Below are 23,305 nucleotides of genomic sequence, written 5' to 3' on the forward strand. Positions count from 1 at the left end.
CTAAAAATACAAAAAAATAGCCAGGCGTGGTGGCGGGCGCCTGTAGTCACAGCTACTCTGGGGGCTGAGGCAGGAGAATCACTTGAACTCAGGAGGCAGAGGTTGCAGTGAGCCGAGGTCGTGCCACTACACTCCAGCCTGGGCAACAGAACGAGACTCCATCTCAAAAAAAAAAAAAAAAGGGAGACTAAAATATTAAAAACAAAATCATAAATGACAAAAAAAAAAAAAAAGCTGAGGAACTGTTCCAGAATTAAGGAAGCCAAAGAGACACAGAAACCAGACACAAGACATGATCCTGAACTGGACATGGTACTGGAGAAAAGGCCATCAGGGACATGCATGGATCAGTTCAACAGACTCTGGAACATGGGCCATTGATTTTGTTCCAAGAATATGAGTTAATACATAAACAATAAATCAGTCAGATCTTCACCCCTTAGAGATTTGGGGAGAGGGTTATTTTGTCATGTGACCCACAGAAAAGGACTGTATTCAGCCCCAGAGGCCCAGGAGGATGCCCGCTTATTCAGACATGAAATGCAGCCAAGACACTGCATCTGGTGATTTTTGCGGGTTTGCCCCTGCTGCATTTCATGCTCATGTTACAGGGAGTTTGCTCCATCACTCATTCAGTCAGCAAACATTTCCGGAGCCCACACTTGCATGCATAAGGCACTTCAAAAGAGGCAGTACTGTGGCAGTCAAATGAGGTTGCACTGTCCCCAGGGTCCAGGGAAGAAAGTGGTCTGGACAGGAGGGACTACTTCTTTGGTAGTTTCTTTAGCTTCTTCACAGCTAACCCAAACATAAATTATAGGGAAAAGGTTTTAGATGCTTTGGTTAACTAAAAAATGCAAAAAAAAATAACAGCAGATTAAAATCCATGAGTGTGTCTTCGCAAAACTTTTGTTCCTAGTTTGTTTCCAATGACTACAAAATACTCAAGACCAAAAGAATACATGCAGACTCCAGTGCCTGGGTGTGTCCTGAACACAGTATTTGTCCCAGGTTCTCATCAGCCCAGGTAGTCTCCTCCTTGTCTGTGCGTACCATTTACAGATGAATCCTTCCACAAAGGGCCCCTAGACACCACAGCTTTTGCCTCCTGATCTGACGCAAGAGGCCAAGTGAAGCAACTGCCAAAAGCCTGGTGCATTTTGGTTCTCCCAGCATTAGGAATGTGTGATGAAGCCAGCAGGGCCACAGGGAGAGCAGATCCTCCAGTCAAAGGCAACATGAGGAAGCCACTGCCAGGGAACAACAGACAGGCCGCCCAGCTCATACAGGAAGACGGCTGTCACAAGTCACTTTCCAGGGAAAAGCACATTGCTGGGGTTTGTCCATTTCTGATTAAGTAAAATACTTAAAAAATGTACACGCAGGCTGACTGGATGCTTGATGATACTGAGAAATGCAGTCAAGGTTAAGTGTGATGATGGTGTTCACAGTGACACTCCAGAGCCCTGTCTTTTGGAGAGACATGGCGAGCCATCTGTAGATGAAAGGATGCAATGTCTAGGATGCTCTCTCCAACAGCCTGGGTGGAACGGGACAGGAGAAAGAAATGAGACGTGAGCGATAAATCGGGGGTTGGAGGTGGGCGCAGGGAGCACACCACATGCTTCTCTACCGTTAGCTTTGAAATTTCCCATCATAAAAAAGTTTTTTAAAAAAACGAAATATACATGCCAAAAGGTTTACAGATGAAATAAAATGATACCTGGAATTTGTTTCAGAGTAATTCAGAACGGGTTGTGGGAGAGGATATAGAAGAAGCAGACTGTCCAGGAAGCTGGCAGCCAGGGAAGCTCCATGGGGCTCATCGCACCAGCCAGCCTGTTCTCAGCTGTGCTTACAGCTTCCACCGCGCAGGGTCCTCACCAAAGACGAGGAGGATGCTGCAGCCAGAAGGCATGATCACACTGAAAAAATCCCCACCCAGCTGAAGAAGGCTGCTCCGGGAGACGCTGCTGCAGACGAGGTGGCTGAGGTGAGAGGGCCCTGCCATGGCCCGCCCTGGGCCTTCCGAGGAGCGCACTGGGCTCCTCTACCATAGCCACCGTCACAGACAGCCCCGCCATTGTGCCTTTCTCCTCTCATGTCCTGCTCAATTCCAGTTTCACCCCCTGGATGCTTAACCCACTTCCAACGGTTCCGCACAGCAAGCAATTTTCGTGTGGAAAGTCATTTCACACACTGCAACATTTCCATTCCAGATTTCACCCAGGAAAGTGCACTTGATGACAGTAAAGTGGAATCCAGTATTCCCAGTTACAATTGGCCAGCACATCAGAAAGTACCAATGACTGGCCGGGTGTGGTGGCTCACGTCTGGAACCTGAGCACTTTGGGAGGCCAAGGAGGGCAGATCACTTGAGGTCAGGAGTCTGAGACCTGCCTGGCCAACGTGAGAAAACCCCGTCCCTACTAAAAATGCAAAAATTAGCCGGGCGTGGTGGCCCATGCCTGTAGTCCCAGCTACTCAGGAGACTGAGGCAGGAGAGTCACTTCAACCCAGGAGGCGGAGGTTGCAATGAGATCGTGCCACTGAGGGGCGACAGAGTGAGACTCTGTCTCGAGAAGAGAAGAGAAGAGAAGAGAAGAGAAGAGAAGAGAAGAGAAGACAAGAGAAGAGAAGACAAGAGAAGAGAAATCAGTGATTCCATAGCCTCACCCGCACCCGCACCCCAGACGCACATGAAGCGGCCACCATCAAAACCACCTGTTGTCAGGAATTTCAGATGAGGGTTAAAAAGGAATAAAGTGTCACTAAGACATCTTGGTTTCACCATACAGATGTCATAATCACAAGTAAATTACAATTAATATTCTCTAGAAGACACTGAGAGTGAGGCACCAGCCCCCCTGCTCCTCCCCACCTCCCCCTACAGCCCCTGGGCACCACACATCAGCCATCGGGCACTGCCAGGGCACCCTGAGGCCATTTCTCCTCCGCTCACTCCCCAGCCTGGGCAGCCCCATCCCTCCCCATGAGCCACACCCACCCGAAGACCCCTCCCACCCAAGGGTATTCACAAACAGCTGTATTTTAGCTGAAATTTCTGGTCATAAGTAAAGAAAAGCAGAACTGGAACAGTTTCATTAAATGACTGTGACTGCGTCAGTCCACAGAACGCTTGGCATCTCTGGATTTCTGCACCTAATTAGGACTCAGAATCATAGGGACTGGAGGCGTGGACACTGGCAAGGTCAGCTTGCCGCTACCAGAAGAGATTAGAAACATCAAATGGCAGCTATGCCCTGACACCCTGCTCTCCGGCCTGAGGCACACCCCAAGACCGTCCTCAGCACCTCATGCTCCTTCACAGGCTGTTCCTGAGAGAGCTGCCCAGTCGCGATGGCAGGCCGGATTGCCATGGAAGATGTCTTGTCAGCCATTTTTTGGTTTCTAATTTACTTGTTAAAATGATACAGAAGTACCCCGATCTGCAGTTTCAGTGACCCTCAGTCAACCTTGGTCTGAAAATATTAAATAGAAAACTCCAGAAGAAAACAATCCCTAAGTTCTAAATTGTGCGCCACTCCGAGCAGCGTGATTAGATCTGGCATTGTCCCTGCCAAGGCGTGAATCATCCCTTTGTCCCGCGTATCCACACTGTAGACACCACCCACCCATTGCAGTTGAGAGGTAGAGAAGGAGAGACTATGTTCACTTTTATTACTGTATATTATAATTGTTCTATTTTATTGTTATTGTTGTTAAATCTCTTACCGTACCTAATTTATAAACTGTGTCACAGGTATGCATATGCAGGACAAAACCTACTATGTACCGTGTAGGGGTCAGTACTACAGAGGTTTCAGGCCCCCACTGGGGTCTTGGAACAAACGCCCTGTGGAGAAGGCGGAACTACATTAATGACTTTTTCAAACAGAAAACTAAATCTTAAGAACAGCAGGATTTGGGTTTTTCAAAGAATCTACATTAATATAAATGATGTCCACATATTTTATTTCTTTCAACTGAACCTATAAATTCTTACTCTTAGTGTTCTATAGGTATTTATAAAGTTCCCTATGAGAAACCATCTCTCACTTGTGCAAATTCAAGCTTTACCACACTACTGTCATATAAAAATACATTAAAATGGCCTCATTTTTCAAAATAATTACCGATTCAATAATCATGAATTAACGCTATTATGATACATGAAACTTACTGACCTATGCATTACTCTCAGCCAGCAGAATGCACCTGTGATTTGTGAACTAAGTATTTGGTCTTCATCCAGTTTCCTGGTATACAACTCCTGAAACCCCCGGAATCTCCGAAGTGCTATCTTTTGTGTGCTAATGAGATGATCGTGGCTGGTAGCCCCTAGGTGGCTTCAGGATGGGGCTGCTCACAGAAAGACCAAGGCAGGGGGAGGAGAGTGACTGAAGGTTACATTGATCATCAATGGCTAATGTTTAATCAATCATGTCTACATAATGAAGTTTTCATCAAAACCCAAAAGGACTGACTTCAGAGAGCTCTGGACAGCTGAACCCACACAAGTGCCCAGAGGGCGGTGCCCAGGAGGGCATGGGAGCTCCAAGTCCTTCCCACATTCTTTGCCCTCTCCATCTGTCTGTATCCTTTGTAACATTCCTTACAATCAGCTGGTAAATGTCAGTAAAGTGATTTTTACTTATTATTTATAATAATCATGCCTGTTTTTAATGGAAAAAGCATTCATGCCCACTACCTTTATCCTCACACACAGAGTTCATCACCAGAGGAAACTGAGTGCAAAAGAGCTGTTCTTACATTGCCGTCCACTCCTGCAGGGCTGCTGAACACGTACTCCAGCTGGAAGACGACCGCAAATGCAGGGTGGCCGACCATCTCCGGGAGGCGGAGGCGGCTTCTCAAAACCAGAGCTTGGCTCCCGGAGCTGGGTCAGAAACACAAACCGGGGGCGCATTAGAGCTCGGGCTCCCATGTCTCCCGCGTCCACGTCGACCACTGTCAGCAACAGCCAAGGGGACACCCTGGGGGACACAGGGGTGCTGCTGCCACGGAAAGCCCACCATGTAACACTGCATGCTCTTCCAAATGATTCGGAAATTCACCAAACCATTGCTTTTTAAGAACTGGGGGTCTCAATTGGCTGCCATGACTGGTCTCAAACTCCTGAGCTCAAGCAATCCTCCTGCCTCAGCCTCTCATTGCTCTTTCAACGCCTTTTCCAAATTACCAAAGCTTGCCTGCAGGCCTGATACGGCCAAGTTACCAGGAAATACCACAGAGGATAGAGGCTCCTTCCGCAAGGCTGGCCTATAGCAGAGGACCCCTGGCCTCTGCCTGGCACCATGAGAGAGGAAAGGCATGACGCCCTGCAGTGATGTCTGTGACACCTGATTTGGGAAGCACTGGATTAAACAGAGCAGCAGGTCTAGCTGCTGCCCCGACTCTCTGTCCTATGAGAAACTAATCACAGGGCATGCCTAGAAGGCAGCATGCAAGGCCTTCACAGACCCTCAGCAGCCACAGCTGGAAGCATCCATAATGCTAACCCCCAAACTGTCAGAGCACAAAAGGAAAAAAAAGGGGGGGAGGGCTTTTTCCGAACTTTCAACTCCAAGGTTTGTTCCTAATAGGCACAACTTCCAAGAGGAAAGAAACACAAGGAAGAACTCCCGCGTGGGTGAGTCAACACCTGACATGCACAAACGACCTCATTTCATCGTGATCCCTTGCACATCCCCACCCCTCCCTGGGGACCCAAGAGACAATACCTGGTCTTGGAAGAGGAGACCACTTTCCTGCTGAAGCTGGCTGAGCGCGTCAAGGCCACATCCATCTCAGGCACCAGTACAACGACCTGCGGCCTCTGCACGAAGCCCAGACCGTTGTGCACGCCCACACGCAGGCGCCGCTCCAGGATCTCCAGGGCACCACCGTCCAGTGGGCCACATCCCTGGAAGAGGCACAGAAGGAATGAGCCCTGGCACAGACGGGAAGAGGGAGCTCGCCAGAAGTCCCTGGGGGAGGTGAGCAGAGAGAATAAACTGGAGCAGAAGTTGCAGATAACTGCAGATCGGATGATGCTTAGTCAAGATGAGTGCAAGCAAATGACAGATACAGCACCCAACCCCAGCCACTGGCCTTGGGGCACTGCCCGGGGAGTTTTGGCATTTCCGACACAGCATGATCCTCTCAGCAATGCACACCCTCAGATGCCTCAATCCCCAAACCCCGACACTAGCTTTCCAAAGCTGAGCTGACCATTCTCAAGATGCCGCAAACTCATATTTGGCTCCTTCAAGACTCCTCCAAGGTCCCATAGCCCACTTCCCCGGAGCCCCCCTTTCCCAGAGGCTGCTTCCCCAGAGCCCACTTCGCTGGGGCCCAGTTCCCTGGACGATGATGGAGAGGTGCTCAGAAGCAGAGCTCATCACATTTCAACTCTGTCTACCCAGAGACCTGAGACTGGGTGTACAAAGGGAAATATGTTTAGGCACTAAGTCATAAACCAATAAAAACAGAATCTGCCCCAAAGTGGTCACTCGATATTAAAGTGTTTCATCTTAACAAAAATGTACAGGCACTATAACAAATGAACAAAGATATTCCCCCGGCTATTAGTGTTTATTAAATTATGTGATCTTTGCAAAATGATCCTCAAATTTTCAAGTTTTCTTTACTGTCCATTAATCAAGCTGAACAGACCTAAATTCAGCCTATTAGTCTTTGGATAACAAAAATAAAACTATGCAGATAACTGAGTATCTGCCAGCTGGATTGGAACAAAAATACAAAGATAGTAAAAATACACAATAAAGTGATTTTTATGAGACTGTATAAAATTCAACGATGATATTCCTCAAACAACTCTACCCTCACACAATCTGCCCTGAAAAATGAAAAAACTGCAGGAACTACACCAAGGAAACGGTCATGTTGCTGTTTCAATCCTATTCTCTGCTTTGTGTTTACATAAGACCATATTATGTAGAACTGCATTTTCAAGAATGGGTACGGAGCAAACAAGTCCAGCTCATTCACACACACACACACACACACACACACACACACAATAACTTGCTAACTTCATAGACGACTAGGATGAGCACCTGAATCATGCATTCTCACAACTAAATAGTACAGCTCTACTATGTGCCAAACCCCGTTCATGCACACCATGTGCCATGGTAAACAAAACAAAGTCCCTGTCCTGGTGACACAAACACTCACCACAGGAGACCGACAATAACAGATAAGAAGGCCAGCTGCTCCCAGGAAGGGCTGAGCACCCAGGAGGAACGCGGGGTGACGGCTAGAGAAACGGTGGCAAGGGTGGGGAACAGCATCCCTGCAGGACAGTCAGGGGACCCCGTCCAGACCTGAAGCCAGAGGGGAAACACACAAAGATGTGCAGGAAGAACATTCAGGAAAGTCAGCTACATGCTCCAGGACCCACGCAGGGACAAGCATGAGTCCAAGGCCGCCCAGGCGGAGGCATGCCTGAATCCAGGACTGCAAAACAGGCCCAGGAAGCAGCACACAGTGAAGTCGGGAAACCAGCAAAGACCAAACCATGCCCAGGAGACAGCACATAGTGAGGCAGGGGAAACCGGCAAAGACCAAACCACATGCATCTTGGAGGACCAGGAGCCTAGGTGTCAGTCCAGGGGTAATGAGAAGCCAGCAGCAGGCTTTAAACACAGAAGAAAAATGGCTGAATTTATGTTTTTACCCTTGATCTTACCCAAAAGGCCAAGAAGCGATGAATTTATGTTTTTAAAAGACCTCTTTGACTACTGAGTGAAAAAAATGTTCTCTGGGACTTTCAAGTGAACATGACAGGGACACTTCCTCAGAAAATTTCCTTCCCCCAATACCTAAGGAGCAAAATATGCCACCAATCAAGGATGGCAGCCTGACAGACTGCACCAGCCTTCAGGACCTGGCGCCACGGCAGGACCCAAGCCTCGAAGGTCAAAGGGAGGAGGGCAGGCACTGTGCCCAACTCTGCCTCCACCCCCAGGAGCTACAGCCGAGTTGGCAAAATCCTGGGAATTCCACCAAACCCTCATGGTAAAGGACTCATTAGCAGCTCCAGGTAAGGGATCTTTAAAGCCATACCCTTTGTCCTGTAACCTAGAGTCCCCTACCTCTCTGATTCTGGACTTGGCCAGTGACCTGCTTTGGCCAATGGGAGAATAACAAATTTAATCCAAAAAGAGGTTTGAAAATGTCTGCACCTTTCCAACTCCTCTCTTAAACATCTGCCTCCATGAAAGCAAGCCCAGACTGGCTGCCACAGGAGAGGCCACAGGAGCCACACCATCCCAACCAAGGTCATCCTAGACCAGCAGCCCCCAGCGGACCAGCCAGCTCGTTGCAAGCCCATGAGGATTTTCAAAAAAAGTCCCTTTTACTTCCTGCTCGAGATTCTACTAAAAGTCAGGATATACATGGAAGAATGCTCAGCCCCAACCTGAAAATAGCCCAAAAGTCCATCAACAGTAGAATGGATTCATAAATCCTGGTGCCCTCACACAGACGACCATCCAGCAAAGAAAGTGAGCAAATGGAGCCACAGCCACTGCAGACAGTCTCCCACGGGAGCACGGTCTTGAGCAAGAGCAGCAAAACAAAACAGAAGAAAAAAGTACGACTTCATTTAAAGATAGGCCAAAAGCAGGCAAGCCTATATTGTTCAGAGATGCATTGATAGGCAGTAAAACCAGAACAGAAAGCTAAGACGTGATTAGCACAAAGGCCTGAGGGAATGGGCGGGGAGGAAGGTGCAGCTGGAGGAGACCCGCGGGGCTCTGAGGGTGCCTCTGTGGGTGCCGGGCCCAAGGCCTCCCTCTGCCATCCTTCCTCATGTCGCGCAGTCACGCAATTGCATTCTGTGCGCTTCTGTGGGACTCATCATGAAAAGGGTGTGACATGAAGAGGACTCGATGCAATAGCAAGATGTTACCCACACCAGTCTCTTGGCTCTCTGCAATTAGTTTCTTTCTCTTTGTTTCTGAAGTTGAAAGTGAAGACTCTCTCTCGTTCTAGGAGGGGGAACAAGGAGTGGTTTGCCCACAACCCAGGTCTGAGGGCCCCTCCTTCCAGAGCTGCGAGCAGCCAGGGCTGACCCCTCTTCTCCCCACTCCATCTGGTGACCATCAGCGAAGGCGCGGGCAAGGGGGCTGAGCCCAGGGCCCCAGCAGAACCAGGCAATTTCCGTCCCACATGCCTGCTCCCACTGCTGCTGGGGACAGAAGAGCCAGGGCGGACAGACCTCATTCCAACACTATTTGTGACAGTTCATCAGGCCCAATTTTTCCAGACCAAGGACAGATTATTGCCTAGAAAACATAAGCAGTCCCCAAACCTGCAAAGGCTTTTCCAAGTCTTGTCTGGCATACAAACAAGCTTCTACACAGAAAAGCAAAGAGAACTTTTGCTGTCAGAGGTGACAGGAGCTCTCGAAACAACCTCCCTGGCCCTGGTGTTTTACAGTTTACAAGCCAGGGCATCGCTGGGACGAGGCCGGAGAGGAAACCCCAGCGCATGCTGCATACTAGGCAGGCTGAGCTCCACGCACCTGCACGACGCGGACAACCCTCCCGGGGGCCACAGGCAAACAGGCTCAAAAGCCTCTGCCTAAGAGACGGGCAAGCCCTCCAGACGCCCTGCCAGGCCACCTGGACAAACCCATACACTGAAAAGCGACAGACAGAAACAGCAGGGAGTATGAACAGGCTCTCAGTGACCAGAACACAATGACGTATGACACGGGCAGGCCGAGGGGACGGTGAGTCTGGAGGTGCCTTCCCAGGGGCCCAAGGTGGGTGAGATGACTGAGGCTTCCAGCCACCTCTGGAAATGAGCCCCCTGTCCCCGCTGACATCCTCTGAACACGGGAAGGGTTCTGTGGGTTTCCCTATGCTCATCTGGTGACTTCGTTTACTTTAAATGAGGACTATTTCATGATCTACCAGAATTAACATTAACATCTCAGGCCAACAGCACCTTTGTCACTGTTCAAGTTAAAACAACAACTGGAGGCTCTGTGGGGGCCTTGGCTGTGGAGGAAAGGGGTCCCTAAAGGTCCAATTCAGCTCCAGAAAGAGGGGAAAAGACAACTACATCCTTAGGGCCACAGGGCCCTCCTCAGCAGCATCAGATGCAGGATCTCCCCTGCCCTGCCCACCCCTACCCTGCCCCACCTCCTCCCTGCCCTACATGGGCCCCACCCCTGCCTGGCCCCACCCTGTCCCCCATCACGCTTCTGACTCCACACCTCCTGGAAGTGGTCCTGGACGTGGAGCTCCAGCAGCTCTTCCTCAAACTTCTCGAGGGAGGGGTACAGGGTGAAGAATAAGTCGTCCAAGTGCCCCATGATGGGCTTCTGGAGGCGAGGCTTTCGGAGAGCGTCGCCTGAAACAGCAAGGGTGCAAAAAGGATCATCCTTGGGAATAAAACACCCACTGGCAGCCACCGAGGGTGCCCACCCACCCCAGCCTCAGCTGGGGCCTGCAGCAACGAAGGGTGCTCGGGACCCCCAGACAGAGCACAAGGCCCAAGCCAAGCCTCCACAACAATAAAGCAAATGCAGATTTCATTAGCAGTCCCAAATCTACCCCAAACCTCCTCCAGGAACAGTTTTTTGTGTTGTTTTGTTTTTCATTTTTTGTTTGTTTGTTTGCTTTGTTTGTTTGTTTTGAGACGGAGTCTCGTTCTGTCGCCCAGGCTGGAGTGCAGTGGTCCGATCTCGGCTCACTGCAACCTCCGCCTCCCAGGTTCAAGGCATTCTTCTGCCTCAGCCTCCTGAGTAGCTGCGATTACAGGCAACCACCGTAACACCCGGCTAATTTTTGTATTTTTAGTAGAGACGGGGTTTCACCATATTGGCCAGGCTGGTCTCGAACTCCCGACCTTGTGATCTGCCTGCCTTGGCCTCCCAAAGTGCTGAGATTACAGGCGTTGAGCCGCCACACCTGGTCCAGGAACAGTTTTTATAATTCGACAACTCAAAGAACACAGATCGGAGAAGGCAAAGTGACACGTGCGGCCCTGCAGCCTGCTGCCCTGCATGGCTTCCCTCCTCTCTCTCCAGCAGGAACACGGCCAGCCACGCTGCTCCTTACTTTACTGCGTTACCTTGAACCATCTGCAAACACACTGAGCAGGCATGAGCCTGTCAAGGCAACCAGCAAAATACAGCCTGAACAGCACCACGAGAAAAGGGTCCCATCCAGAGGACAGTGGCCCCAGGGACCTAGCTCAGGGTCTTGTGCAGAGCAGGCCCATGAAAAACCTTGGCTGAGAGAGGGAAGGACCCTGGGCTGCCTGGGGAGCCTTCTCCACTTGCTCTAGAGCAAAGGCTCATCCAGGAGGAGGAAGGATGAGCTTCCCAACCTACACACACCCGTGGACTCTGCCCCTTCTTTCTCCACCACTGTCATCTTCTTCTGGTCCTAGCTCCATCTCTTTCTATATTTTAACGATCTTTTACTTATGTAGATATGTAGATTTTTAAAACCTAATTTAAAGTTGGAAAAAAAAAGAAAACACTGAGGTAACACTCTATGCTGATGAAACGGCCATCAAAAGAGCACTCTACTATCCTGCTGAAGTCAGGATGGCCTTTGCCTTTGAGTATGTCGAAAGCTTTAAAATATCACTTTCTGCCCCAGTAATTCCACTTTTTGAACTTATTCAGCGAAAATAATCAAAGACAGAAGCAAAGATTTATGTGCAAGAATATTTATTGAAACTTTATTATAATAGAGAAAAATCGAAACAACCAAATGTTCAATAGCGGAATGTTCACTAAACTATTGTTCATTCCTGCTGAATAAGAACAAAAAAAATCATACTGTCAAAGATTTAATAAATTGAGCAATAATCATAATATTGTAAGTGAAAAGAATAGTAACATATAAAACGATTATTATTCCCTTTGATAGCAATGGTATTTAAAAGTATGTGCACTTACATGTATACATGTATATATGCAGGCAGTAATTGTGGATTATTTTCTTCTTTATAGTTTTCTATATTGTCCCCATCACAAACTCACATTAGGTTTGCCCAATGGAACAGAATAGAGATTCCAGAAATAAATTCATGCCACCTACAGCCAACTGATTTTTAAAGAGGTGCCAAGAACACACATAGAAGCAGAGCACAGAACAGTGGTTACCAGAGACTGAGGAGGGGAGGGAGAGGTTGTCAAGGGGTCATGGTACAAGTTACCATCTAAATTCTGCTGTTCCTGCACAGCAGGGTAATGATGGTTACCAGTAAGTTACCGTAAAATACAAAAGAGCTAGAAGAGCAGCTTCTGAATGTCCTGACCACACAGAAATGATGAGTGTGGGAGATCACGGTCACGCAAGTACTCTCATTTGATCTACTCTACAACACATATGTGTACTGAAACATCAAACTGTTCCCCATAAATATATACAATTACAGTAAGCCAAGAAAAATTTTAAACAGAATGTTTCAAAAAGCTAGGGGGATGGGGAAGGATGACAAAACTAAAATAACGGAGGACAAAGGCCATTTCCCAGACCAACTTCCTTTAGAAAAGATCACTTGTGTGCCATGGGTGCCCCATCTCAAGAGGCAGCAACTCAGTGGAGGGATCAGGGTTACCAGGCATCTGGGATGGGGCAGAAGTCAGTGCTCCTGGAAGTGGCCCAGGCTGGGAAGGAAACAGGTTCTGTGTGGCCACCCCATGACCAGGGCACACACGCACCCCTAGGCCCAACAGCCATTCCAATAGCTGTGACCCTGGTCTACACAGAGAGCTGAAGATGCAAGTCCCATGCACAGGAAGTCATCAGGGGAGGAAAGATGGGTTCCCACCAGGACAGCCAGACTGAGGAGCTACATCTGCAGTAAGTAGAACCTTCCAGATTCTAGAGGGCCCAGGGAAGCCAGACAAGCCTGGGTATCCTCATTCAGCCAGCTTGGCAGGCCACGTCTTGCAAGCATCACGGGCTCTGGAGTAAAGCACCTCAGCCCAAGCCTGGCTCAGCCACCAAGTTACTCTGTGACCTTCGAGAGGCCAGGCCTGAACAAAAACATAGCTGGGCCTGGTGCTAAATGTTGCCTTCGCACATCTGAAGGGCTAGCAAAGGGCAAACAGATCAGACCTCCCAGGACGCTCTACTGTAGGAGGCTTGGATCTGGGCTGAATATAAGATACAACTTTCATGATGAAAACACTAGTACTTTACCAAACCATCTCATTTTCTCCCCAAATACATCTTTATGAGCAGGCCCTATTATTGTCCCCATTTTATAAAGGAAAAACAAAAGCAAAGACTTGGAGAGGCTGGGAAACCTGCCCCGAGCTCACATTGTGGCTAGACATGGAGCAGACACCCACCACAGGTCTGTCAGCCTCCAGCATAACCCAACAAGCATCCTTTTACTATCTGAAATCATTCATTCTTTCACTCACTCATTCAACTAACCAGCCAACAGCAGCAACCAAGACAGACACGAACCCCACCATGGCAGAAGTGACCCCCACTGCAGTGGAGGCGTTCTGCCCTTCATGCTCTGTAGCTTGGCCTACCTTTAATTTATCTGTTGCCAAGTCTCTGGCTAGGAATGGAATTCCCAATAACAGCATTCTCCTATGGAAAAACACACCCCACTCTACAACAATCCATTTTATTCTGGGACCCCCACAAGCACACTACAGAGAAAATAGGGGTTGGCAGCAAACCCTTCACAAGCAAGAACCCCCTTCCCACTGACATCCATTGGAGAGCCCCTGAGATTCCCCTAGGCCCTAACAGGCTCCCGCAGACGACAGCCTCCCGGGGACATAGCTCTTCTGCTAAGGATATTTAATTCACCAGAATGCACCTCAGAAAACAAGAACATTCTGGCAGTAGAATGAAAACTAAATTTAGGAATGATTTAAGCAGGACTGAAAATGACTTTGAGCTAGTCCAGGTTTACTCTAAAACACCTTCTATTGCCTTCGGTGACTGTGGTTAGATTTGAGGTCTGCCCTTACCAAAATCCATTCAAGAGAGACCTATGACCTATCTCCTAAGAGTGCAATGCGACATCCTCAGCACCCAGCCCAGGGCCTGCTTCACAGTGTCTACTCAATAAATATTTGTTGAATAAATCAATGAATAAATGAATGAATTAGTGAATATGTAAAAAGTATACACCAAACTATAAGCAGTGGTTTTCTCCACGGAGTTAAGACTAGAAGGGAAGACTTTCAGTTTTTACTAAATGTATTGAATACACATGAACTTTTGTCGTTTTAAAATGGTCTTTAGCATTGTATAAAAGGGGCACACAACAGACAAGCTGCATCGGCACTGGCCAGGAATAGCCATGAGAAAGCAGCCTCAAGGCCAGGCACAGTGGCGCATGTCTGTAATCCCAGCACTTTGGGAAGCCAAGGCAGGTGGACTTCTTGATGCTTGAGCTCAGGAGTTTTGAGACCAGCCTGGGCAACATGGAGAAACCCTGTCTCTACAAAACATACAAAAATTAGCTAGAGGCCAGGTGCCATGGCCCACGCCTGTAATCCCAGCACTTTGGGAAGCCGAGGTGGTTGGATCACCTGAGGTCAGGAGTTCAAGACCAGCCTGGCCAACATGGTGAAACCCCATTTCTACTGAAAATACAAAAATTAGGCATGGTGGTGAACGTTTGTAATCCCAGCTATTCGGGACGCTGAGGGAGGAGGATCACTTGAACATAGAAGGCGGAGGTTGTAGTGAGCCAAGAGTGTGCCACTTCACTCCTGCCTGGGCGACAGAGCAAGACTGTCTCAAAAAAAAAAAAAAAATTAGCCAGTCATGGTAGCACACGCCTATAGTCCTTACTACTCAGGAGGCTGAGGTGGGAGGAGAATGACTTGAGCATGGGAGGCGGAGTTTGCAGTGAGCCAAGATTGTGCCATTGCACTCCAGCCTGAAGAAGAGCCAGACCCTGTCTCAAAAAAAAAAAAGAATGAGAGAAAAATCTGGCTGTCATTATATATATAATTGAAAAAGTTTAAGAAGTAAAATAAAAAGAAAGTAGCCTCAGGGCCCACACGGCACTGGCACCCCAAACACAACAGAAAGGCTGGGCAAATTGTGTTTCTCTCCTAAAACAACTCCAGGAGTAGGAGCAGGGGCGGGCGGCAGGTGTTGCTGAGATACCTATCCTTTCTCTCCGAAGGGCACGTGCAGCCCTTACCTGGTGGAGTCAGTCAGTCCACCTCCCTCCCTCCCTCCCTCCGGACACCATGGCATGTGCTCGCCCTGCCCTCAGATCCGCTGCTCACTCGATTTTCAACACCAGCAGCATAAAATGTCACTCATTTTGCAACGTTCTAGGCACTGCCAGCATTCATTCGGCGCCTTGGTGATGGGCCGGCTGCGGCGCTGCTCCACACCTGGAAGGCCGACTTGAGGCCAACGGGCCAGACCTCTTCCGAAGCATGGCCTTTAAGAATGAGGAGCAGGAATCATGCACCCCAGGCTCAACCTCTTTAATCCAAAACTCTGTCTCCTATCTTGTGGCCCCCTTGGCCCCAGCTGGACACAAGATACTAGGAACAAAACCAGGCCTGTCCTCTTGGGGCACCACGGCTTCTCATTTGCAGTACTAGTCACGAGGCTGAGCCAGTCCAGTGACCTGCAGGTAATTCTGTTGGTCTGCAGTTCTACTGACACCCACAGGCAAATCATAAAGTGATGACTACCCCTCCGGCTCCAGGACTCCCAGGTAGTAAGACTGACACAGCTGACTTGAAAGCAGCACACAGCTAGTCCCAAGATCAGTATCCACCAGGCAACATCTCACAGCTAGTCCTGAAGATCAGTATCAACCAGGCGGTATCTCACAGCTAGTCCTGAAGATCAGTGTCTACCAGGTGACATCTCACAGCTACTCCCTAGATCAGTATCCACCAGGTGACATCTCACAGCTAGTCCCAAGATCAGTATCCACCAGGCAACATCTCACAGCTAGTCCTGAAGATCAGTATCTAACAGGCAACATCTCACAGCTAGTCCCAAGATCAGTATCAACCAGGCAGCAGCACATAGCTAGTTCCAAGATCAGTATCAACCAGGTAGCAACTCACAGCTAGTCCTGATGAACAGTATCAAGCAGGCAACATCTCACAGCAGCGAATACAGGGCCCTCCCTGGCCAGCAGAGCAGGGGCCAGAAGGACAAGCCACAGACCAGGTCTCAGAGCCAGACACAGGTTTTCATGTTCTCTTTGCTCAACACAACAGCAGTGACAATGAGGCCTTCCCTCTGTCTCCTACTTCCTTTCAGAGGATTGCAGGCAGATTACAGGGGTAATAAGACACCCCGAAGCGGGCGTGGAGAGCACTTATAGCTCAGTGAGCTAGGACAGACCCAGACTGCAACCCCACACTTGCTCTTGTTCAGAGTTCATTCCTCCCTTCTCATTTCTCACCCTCTCCTCCCTGGAATGCTGGAAAAACAGTGACTTCACAATGATGATGTCCACCATAGACCTATCGAAGAAATTAACTAACTCAGATAATAACATCTACACCCCGGCACCAACCAGAATGCCTGTGAGACGCACAGGGCTGTCATCGCCGACAACCAGGGACCCGTGGTGGAGCCGAGCTGCATCCTTTTCTTCAGGGTCCAGAATGAGCCAAACTCTCAGCACAGCACTGCTCTCGGTCCCCGCCCCTCACACACAAGGTCAAATCCTGCTCTTCCTGGAACCCAGCAGGGAGTCAGTCACCCAAGACACCCAAGGTTCTGGTGGTGCCAGGAAATCTCCAGCACACGACAGGTAGAAGGAGGTTGGTGTGTCCCTTCTCCTGGAGTTCTCAAGAAAGCCACACAAAAGTCTCCAGAAGTGCCTGGAAGAAGCATGCGGCCCAGGCCATGAGGATCGCCCAGCAGATTCCTACAGCAGAGCACACCCCAAACACTCCCATGGCTGCTGGGGTAGACCCAATTCCACCACCAGAGAATCAACTTCTGAAAACCACACCAAGACAGAGCCCTTGTCCTTTAACACGAATTTCAGTTTCCAAAAATCCTCAAGTCACTGCACACCCATGTTCACAGCAGCCAGAAGGTGGAAGCAACTCAAGTGTTAACTGACGAAACAATCAGCAGAACATGGTCCATCCATAGACCGGAATATCATCCAGCCTTAAGATGAAAAGGAAGGAAGCTGGGACACACACTATAACATGGATGAGCCTCGAAAACATTCCGCTCAGAACTTTGAAGACATTTCACTCTCAGGAGGAACTAACAGAGCAATTCCCCTCTCTTCCTAAAGAATGCCGGCCACTGAAGGACAAGGACTGCATGATCCCAGTACTATGAGGTCCCTAGAGTCATTGAAATCATGAAGACAGAAAGCGGAAGGGTGGCTGCCAGAGGCTAGGGGAGTAGGGAATAGGGAGTCAGTGTGGAAGGGGACAGAGCTTCAGCCAGGGAAGAAGAAAGAGCTCGGGGATGGATGGTGCTGGTGGCTGCACTACAATGTGAATGTACTTATTGCCACTGAACTGTACATTTTAAAAGGGCTAAGATGGTCAATTTTATGTTATCCTTATTTTACCTTAATTTAAAAATCATCATCATCATCAGGTCACTGATGTGATGCTGTGTGGGTGAGATCCAGCCAGTGGTCTTCCTAGCTATGGTCACAGAGACTTGAACTCTGTCTCTCACGAAAGCATTTTCCCAACCAAAGCAGCCAGAAATGACTCGAAGGATGTGAGACACTACTTAGGAGGGAAACGGAAACTAGACTGCCATTCCATCCTCCTCCACCCCCCACAACCCCAGCCAGGCAGTCCTGCTGAGCTGCAGAGGGGCGCTCAGCCCACACTGCCCCCAGAAGAGCCCAGTGCCTTCAAGGTTTCACTGTGAACTAGGACAGACTCACCTCACCAAGTGGAGAGAATCAAAGACGCCCTTACCAGATTCTCCATGAGCTGGAAGCAGGCCAGGGATCTGCTGCAGACCAGACACCAGAAGGTTCTCAGGAAGAAGGTGGAACGCAGGCTCCAGGGCCGGGTGTGGCTTCAGCGTGTACTGCAGGCTGCAGTTCTCAATGAGGGTCATGTGCTTGTTTTCTGGGGAAGAAAACACCAATGTGATCAATTGATAGCTGAAAGCAAATGTGCTTCCAGTCAAACCAGCCAATAAACAAAGAATGTTAGAAACACCACAAACAGGAAAGGGACTTTTCTAGGGAGAGTGAAGTAGTGCTCTGTTCAGCCTCAAAGTGAAAGGCACTGATCTTTAATATCCTTCTCTGGTAAAGTTACAATGTAAAACATTTTTTGATTTTTTTGTTTTTAGAGACAGGGTGTCACTCTGTTTGCCCAAGCTGGAGAGCAGTGATGTAATCATAGCTCCCTGGAGCCTCAAATTCCTGGGCTCAAGTGATCCTCCTACTTGGCCTCCCAAAGTGCTGGGATTACAGGCATGAGACACCACGCCTGGCCTGGAGGTGCAGTTTTTAATCCAACATAAAATCTCTCCCACCCACTACTTCCCTCAGTCTCCTGAGAGCACAGACAGGCATAGGCTATGCAGTTTCCCCAGGTCTCGCTGGTCCCTGCCATCAGAGGGGCCTGGAGGCCACCCTGGCCCGAGGCCTGCCTGCCTTTGCGTGTCAGCACTTGTATCCACCAAGCCCCAAAAGGAGCAGGGCAGCACTGGAGGGAGGCCAGCAGCATCAGAGACGGAGCCCTGTCCTCAGGGAGGTGCCACTTTCCTGGAGTGATGGCTAAGACCAAACATGTGGATACCCATAACGCACGGGAGAACTGGATCCGAACCACGGGACAGGTGTGGGTAAAGCATGAGGGGAAACATGAGGAAGAAAAAGGGCATGAAGGAAAGACCCCGGAGAAATGACACCTGGGAGGAGCATGGTTACACCACAGGGCAGGCAGGCCCTGAAGGTGGAAGGAACAGCATCCCCAGAAACGGGGGTGCGGGGAGAGGCACACCCCCGAAACACAGGGCCTGGGCTGCCCTCCTCACATTCCCACCAAACGGCCAATCTTGCTCAGGCCTGATTTTTCTCCAGTGACAGGAAGTCCACCACTTCCCGAGGCACAGGGCATGCACGTGGTCTCAGGCGGCTCAAGTCCCAGCTGTGGCCGGGCCAGGGACAGCTGCTGAGAGTCACAAGTTCAGCTCATTCATGTTCTGATTTCATAAAGAGCTAAATATGAACTACTGTATTATTAGAAAAAGAAATTTGTGAAAAACTAGGTCTGCCACAGTGGCTCATGCCCATAATTCCAGCACAAGTGGATCACCTGAGGTCAGGAGTTTGAGACCAGCCTGACCAACATGGTGAGACCCCATCTCTACTAAAAATACAAAAATTATCCAGGCATGGTGGCGCATGCCTGTAATCCCAGCTACTTGGGACGCTGAGGCAGGAGAATCGCTTGAACCCGGGAGACAGAGGTTGCAGTGAGCCGAGATTGCACCACTGCAATCCAGCCTGGGTGACGGAGATTCCATCTCAAAATAAAAAAAAAAAAGAAATTAGTGAAACACTGTATTTTTTTAGTACCTAACCACTTCAAACATGGAATCTGCTTACTTTAAAACTTAAAATACTGCTAAAGGCATTTGACCTGAGTGGCTAGTCAGGAGTCACAACCTCTCCAGGGGGCAGGGCACACAGGAGAAATAGGAAAAGACTCCAAATGCTCAGACCTCAGACCCAGCCACCCGCTTCAGGATTTTGCCCTACGAATTCACGCACACGCTCAGGGGAAGGGCGGACACCCACTGCAACGCGGTTTCTAACCTTTTCTTTTTTTTTTTATTTGAGACGGAATCTTGCTGTCACCCAGGCTGGAGTGCAGTGGCATGATCTTGGCTCACTGCAACCTCCGCCTCCCGAGTTCAAGCAATTCTCCTGCTTCAGCCTCCCCAGTTGCTGGGATTACAGGCACCCGCCCTCACACCCAGCTAATTTTTGTGTTTTTAGTAGAGACGGGGTTTCGCCATGTTGACCAGACTGGTCTCGAACTCCTGACCTTAGGTGATCCGCCTGCCTTGGCCTTCCAAAGTGCTGGGATTACAGGCGTGAGCCACCGCGCCTGGCCCAACCTCTTCTTACAGAACCACCTAAGGGTCGGGTATGCAGGTCTATTCAATCAATCATGATACATCAATTCCACGAAATACCACAGAGCTGTAAAAAGAGTGAGTGCTTTCTGTGTACTGATAGGAAACATTCTTCTAGATAAATTGTAAGGGAAGAAAGCAAGGTGTGGAACAGTGAGTAAGAAGAGGTCAAGAATCAGATGCAATACTGGACATGCGCATTAGCTTCTGTGTCCGTAAAACGACCCCGGAAGGGTCTGTTACCGGGGCAGCCCTGATGAAATAACAGCAAAAGTTCCTTTTTCTCACTGTTTTCCTTCAGTCCCTTTATCTATGGGTATAGCTGCTTTAAAGGAACCAGATGGCAGGGATGCCACCAGAGCTTCTTGACCCCTGACCAAATACCAGGGAGAGACAGAGCCCCACGAAACTGCTGCAAACTAGAACAGGTGAGCCCCAGTTGCCTTTAGACCATTAGCATATCATTCTAATGCTAAAGACCATTCTCCAAGAGAAGACTGCCACGTGTTCTGTACAAGCCATGCCTGGAGAAGCACGTGATGATCTGCGTCGGAGTGCCTGGAGTCCCACCCTCCCAGCCCGTACCCGGTCCTTCATCTCCATGCCTCCCACTGTCCAGGGAGAAGGTGCCTTTAAAGCAAGGGCTCCCTTCTCCACTCCCTGGCCAGTGAGTAAAACCTGACTACCTTTTCCAATTGGATATTCTTTCTTTGCAGCCAATACAAAGTGGGAAAAGAACTCAGTTCGCCAGTGACAGATCCACAAGAACCCAAAGAGAGAGGTTACCTGGTAGCAGGTGAAGGGATGGGGAAAGGAGACCTCACTCTGAACTTTTCATATGTATATATTTTATATATATATATATGTATATATATATTTTTTTTGAGACAGGGTCTCACTGTCGCCCAGGCTGGAGTGCAGTGGTTCCATCATGGCTCACTGCAGCCTCAAACTCCTGGGCTCAAGCAATCCTCCCACCTCAGCCTCCCAAGTAGCTATGACCACAGGGGCGCACCGCCATACCCAGTTAATGTTTGTATTATTTGTAGAGATAGGGTCTCACTATGTTGCCCACGATGGTCTCAAACTCCTGGCCTCAAGCAATCTGCCCACCTCAGCCTCTCAAAGTGTTGGGATTACAGGTGTGAGCCACTGCACCCAGCACTTTTTTATACTTTTGGATTCTGAATCATGTGAGTGTATTGCCATTACCAGCAAATTTTGGGAAATGCCCACTGCAAGGATGAGTGAAGGGCCCCGCAACAGGTTCCTCCTCACAGCCTCCACTCAGGGCCAACAGCTTCCACACGGACGCACGGACGTGTGGACTGTGGACATGGAGCGAACACGGTGGCTGTCTACTTTGTTCTAAGAATACCTTCTGGAGAGAAAATCCCAGCATATGAATAATTAGATTCAGTTGAAAAATAACCTAAAAGCCAATCTTCAGCAATGAAGTTTCTGACTGGTTGTTCTCAGTAAACTAAAAGTAATATCCTGAGCCCCCAGTGGACTGAAGGGACCTCCTCTTGGCCTAGAGGACTCCAGAGCAGCCTTGAAAACTGAGGTCCGGGAGTGACAGGAGGGGGACCACACAGGCCTCCACATGCCCCGGCCCATGCTAACCACCGTGAGCCTTTCTTCCCTCAGGACTGGAACCAGCCCTTCTAGAGACTCCACCGCTGCCGCTGCCCCTCTTCTGGGTAGTCCACAGAGGGCATGCAGGGAGGGCTTTTGTGTCCCCTTTTTCGCCTTCTGACATCAAGGGGCCAAGAACTTCCCCCTCAGGTCCCGCTAGTGCCACCACGTTTTGAACACCGTGTCCCATGAAGCGGCACGGGACTCAGCTGCGCATGTGCACGCTTCTCTTGTAAACACGCATGGCTCCTCCTGGGCTTATTAAAATAAGCAGACTCACCCCCACTCAGCAGAAATTCCTCTTCCCTCTGCCCCTCCCTCAAAGGGTCTGTTTCTGGCTTCTGGCCGGAGGCTACACTTCCCAGCCTGTCAGAAAGGCCAACGGCAGGCTGCAGCCCTTTATGAGAAATGAAGCTCTCCTTTCCAGTCTCAGGAACCTCATCACTCTTCAGCTGACATCTCCTATCACGAGATTGTCACCAAGACCAGTGAGGGGCAAAAGGAGTAGGTTTGACGTTTTGCTTTGTTTTGTTTGAGACAGGGTCTCACTCTGTCACCCAGGCTGGAGTGCAGTGGTGCAATCTCACCGCACTGTAATCTCTGCCTCCTGGGCTGAAATGATTCTCCCACCTCAGCCTCCTGAGTAGCTGGAACTACAGGCACACACCACCACACCTGGCTAAGTTTTTGTATTTTTTATAGAGACAGGGTCTTACTATGTTGCCCAGACTGGTTTCAAACTCCTGAGAGCTCAAGTGATCCACCTGCCTCAGCCACCCAAAGTGCTGAGATTACAAGCCTGAGCCACCATGTGCAGCCAGGTTTGACTTTTAACACAAGCCATGAGGCACACATGACATCCCCTTCGAGGAATCCAGGCAGCATCTCACCTCGAAGAGACAGAAAGTCACCCTCCCCAACACACCCACCTCAGCCACTCTTCCCCACCCACACTCCCCCAACTGCTAGGCAAGCACAGCCTCTGTGCTCTGAGCCTCCCTGATGTCCTTCTAGCCCATCTCCACCCCTCCCACCACACACCCTTCCTGTCATCCTCCAGGCAGGCAGCAGCAGAGCAGACCATCATCCCCATCCCTCTGAAATGGCTCCCTCTGGCTGCCTGGGAACAGCTGGTCACAGAGGAACAGCAGGAAGTTCCCCACCGACCCCTGCTCTGCTCTAAGGCAGCCTCTCAGCCATGGGGCCTCGCCATGCTGGAGATAACCGATGGCTGTGCGGTCAGAGGTTTCAGACAGCCAGTGGCTGGTGACAGAGAGCTACTACTTCATCTGGTGAGCAGAGCTGTTCCCCTCCCTCCAGGCAGCTCTCACAGGCACTCCCGTGCTCATCCCCACAAACCAATGCCCTCCCTCAGGGCTGGTGTGTTTCAGTTCTTTACTTTCTGCCAAAAGTCCAAGGTCACGAAACATCTGCCAAAACCTCTTAGATAAATTAGCTAAGCGGACAGCGGTTTACACTGAGAAAGATCCCATTCAGAGCTAAAGGTGGGGAACACTCATGGAAGGCACGAGAGCAGCGAGTGCTGCCAAGGCCAG

The 23,305-nt window shown here is 49.6% G+C and overlaps 1 protein-coding gene across 10 annotated transcripts in view; it reads right to left on the reverse strand.

The window, feature by feature from the left end:
• NPHP4 (nephrocystin 4) overlaps positions 1 to 23,305 on the reverse strand; it is a 130,905-nt gene that overhangs the window by 80,644 nt on the left and 26,956 nt on the right. For all 10 annotated transcript variants that reach the window (XR_004028391.1, XM_030805067.1, XM_030805069.1 and 7 more), the window contains 4 exons: positions 17,930 to 18,085; positions 10,256 to 10,392; positions 5,745 to 5,926; positions 4,774 to 4,900 (listed from right to left, as the gene is read on the reverse strand). Coding sequence is in view for 9 of the 10 variants with exons in the window: in XM_030805067.1 (XP_030660927.1) it covers positions 4,774 to 4,900; positions 5,745 to 5,926; positions 10,256 to 10,392; positions 17,930 to 18,085 (602 nt within the window). In the remaining variant the exon portion in view is untranslated. The remainder of the gene's footprint in view (positions 1 to 4,773; positions 4,901 to 5,744; positions 5,927 to 10,255; positions 10,393 to 17,929; positions 18,086 to 23,305) is intronic.

The sequence above is a fragment of the Nomascus leucogenys genome, chromosome 24 (assembly GCF_006542625.1).
Source record: "Nomascus leucogenys isolate Asia chromosome 24, Asia_NLE_v1, whole genome shotgun sequence".
In the NCBI taxonomy this organism is placed as follows: Eukaryota; Metazoa; Chordata; class Mammalia; order Primates; family Hylobatidae; genus Nomascus; species Nomascus leucogenys.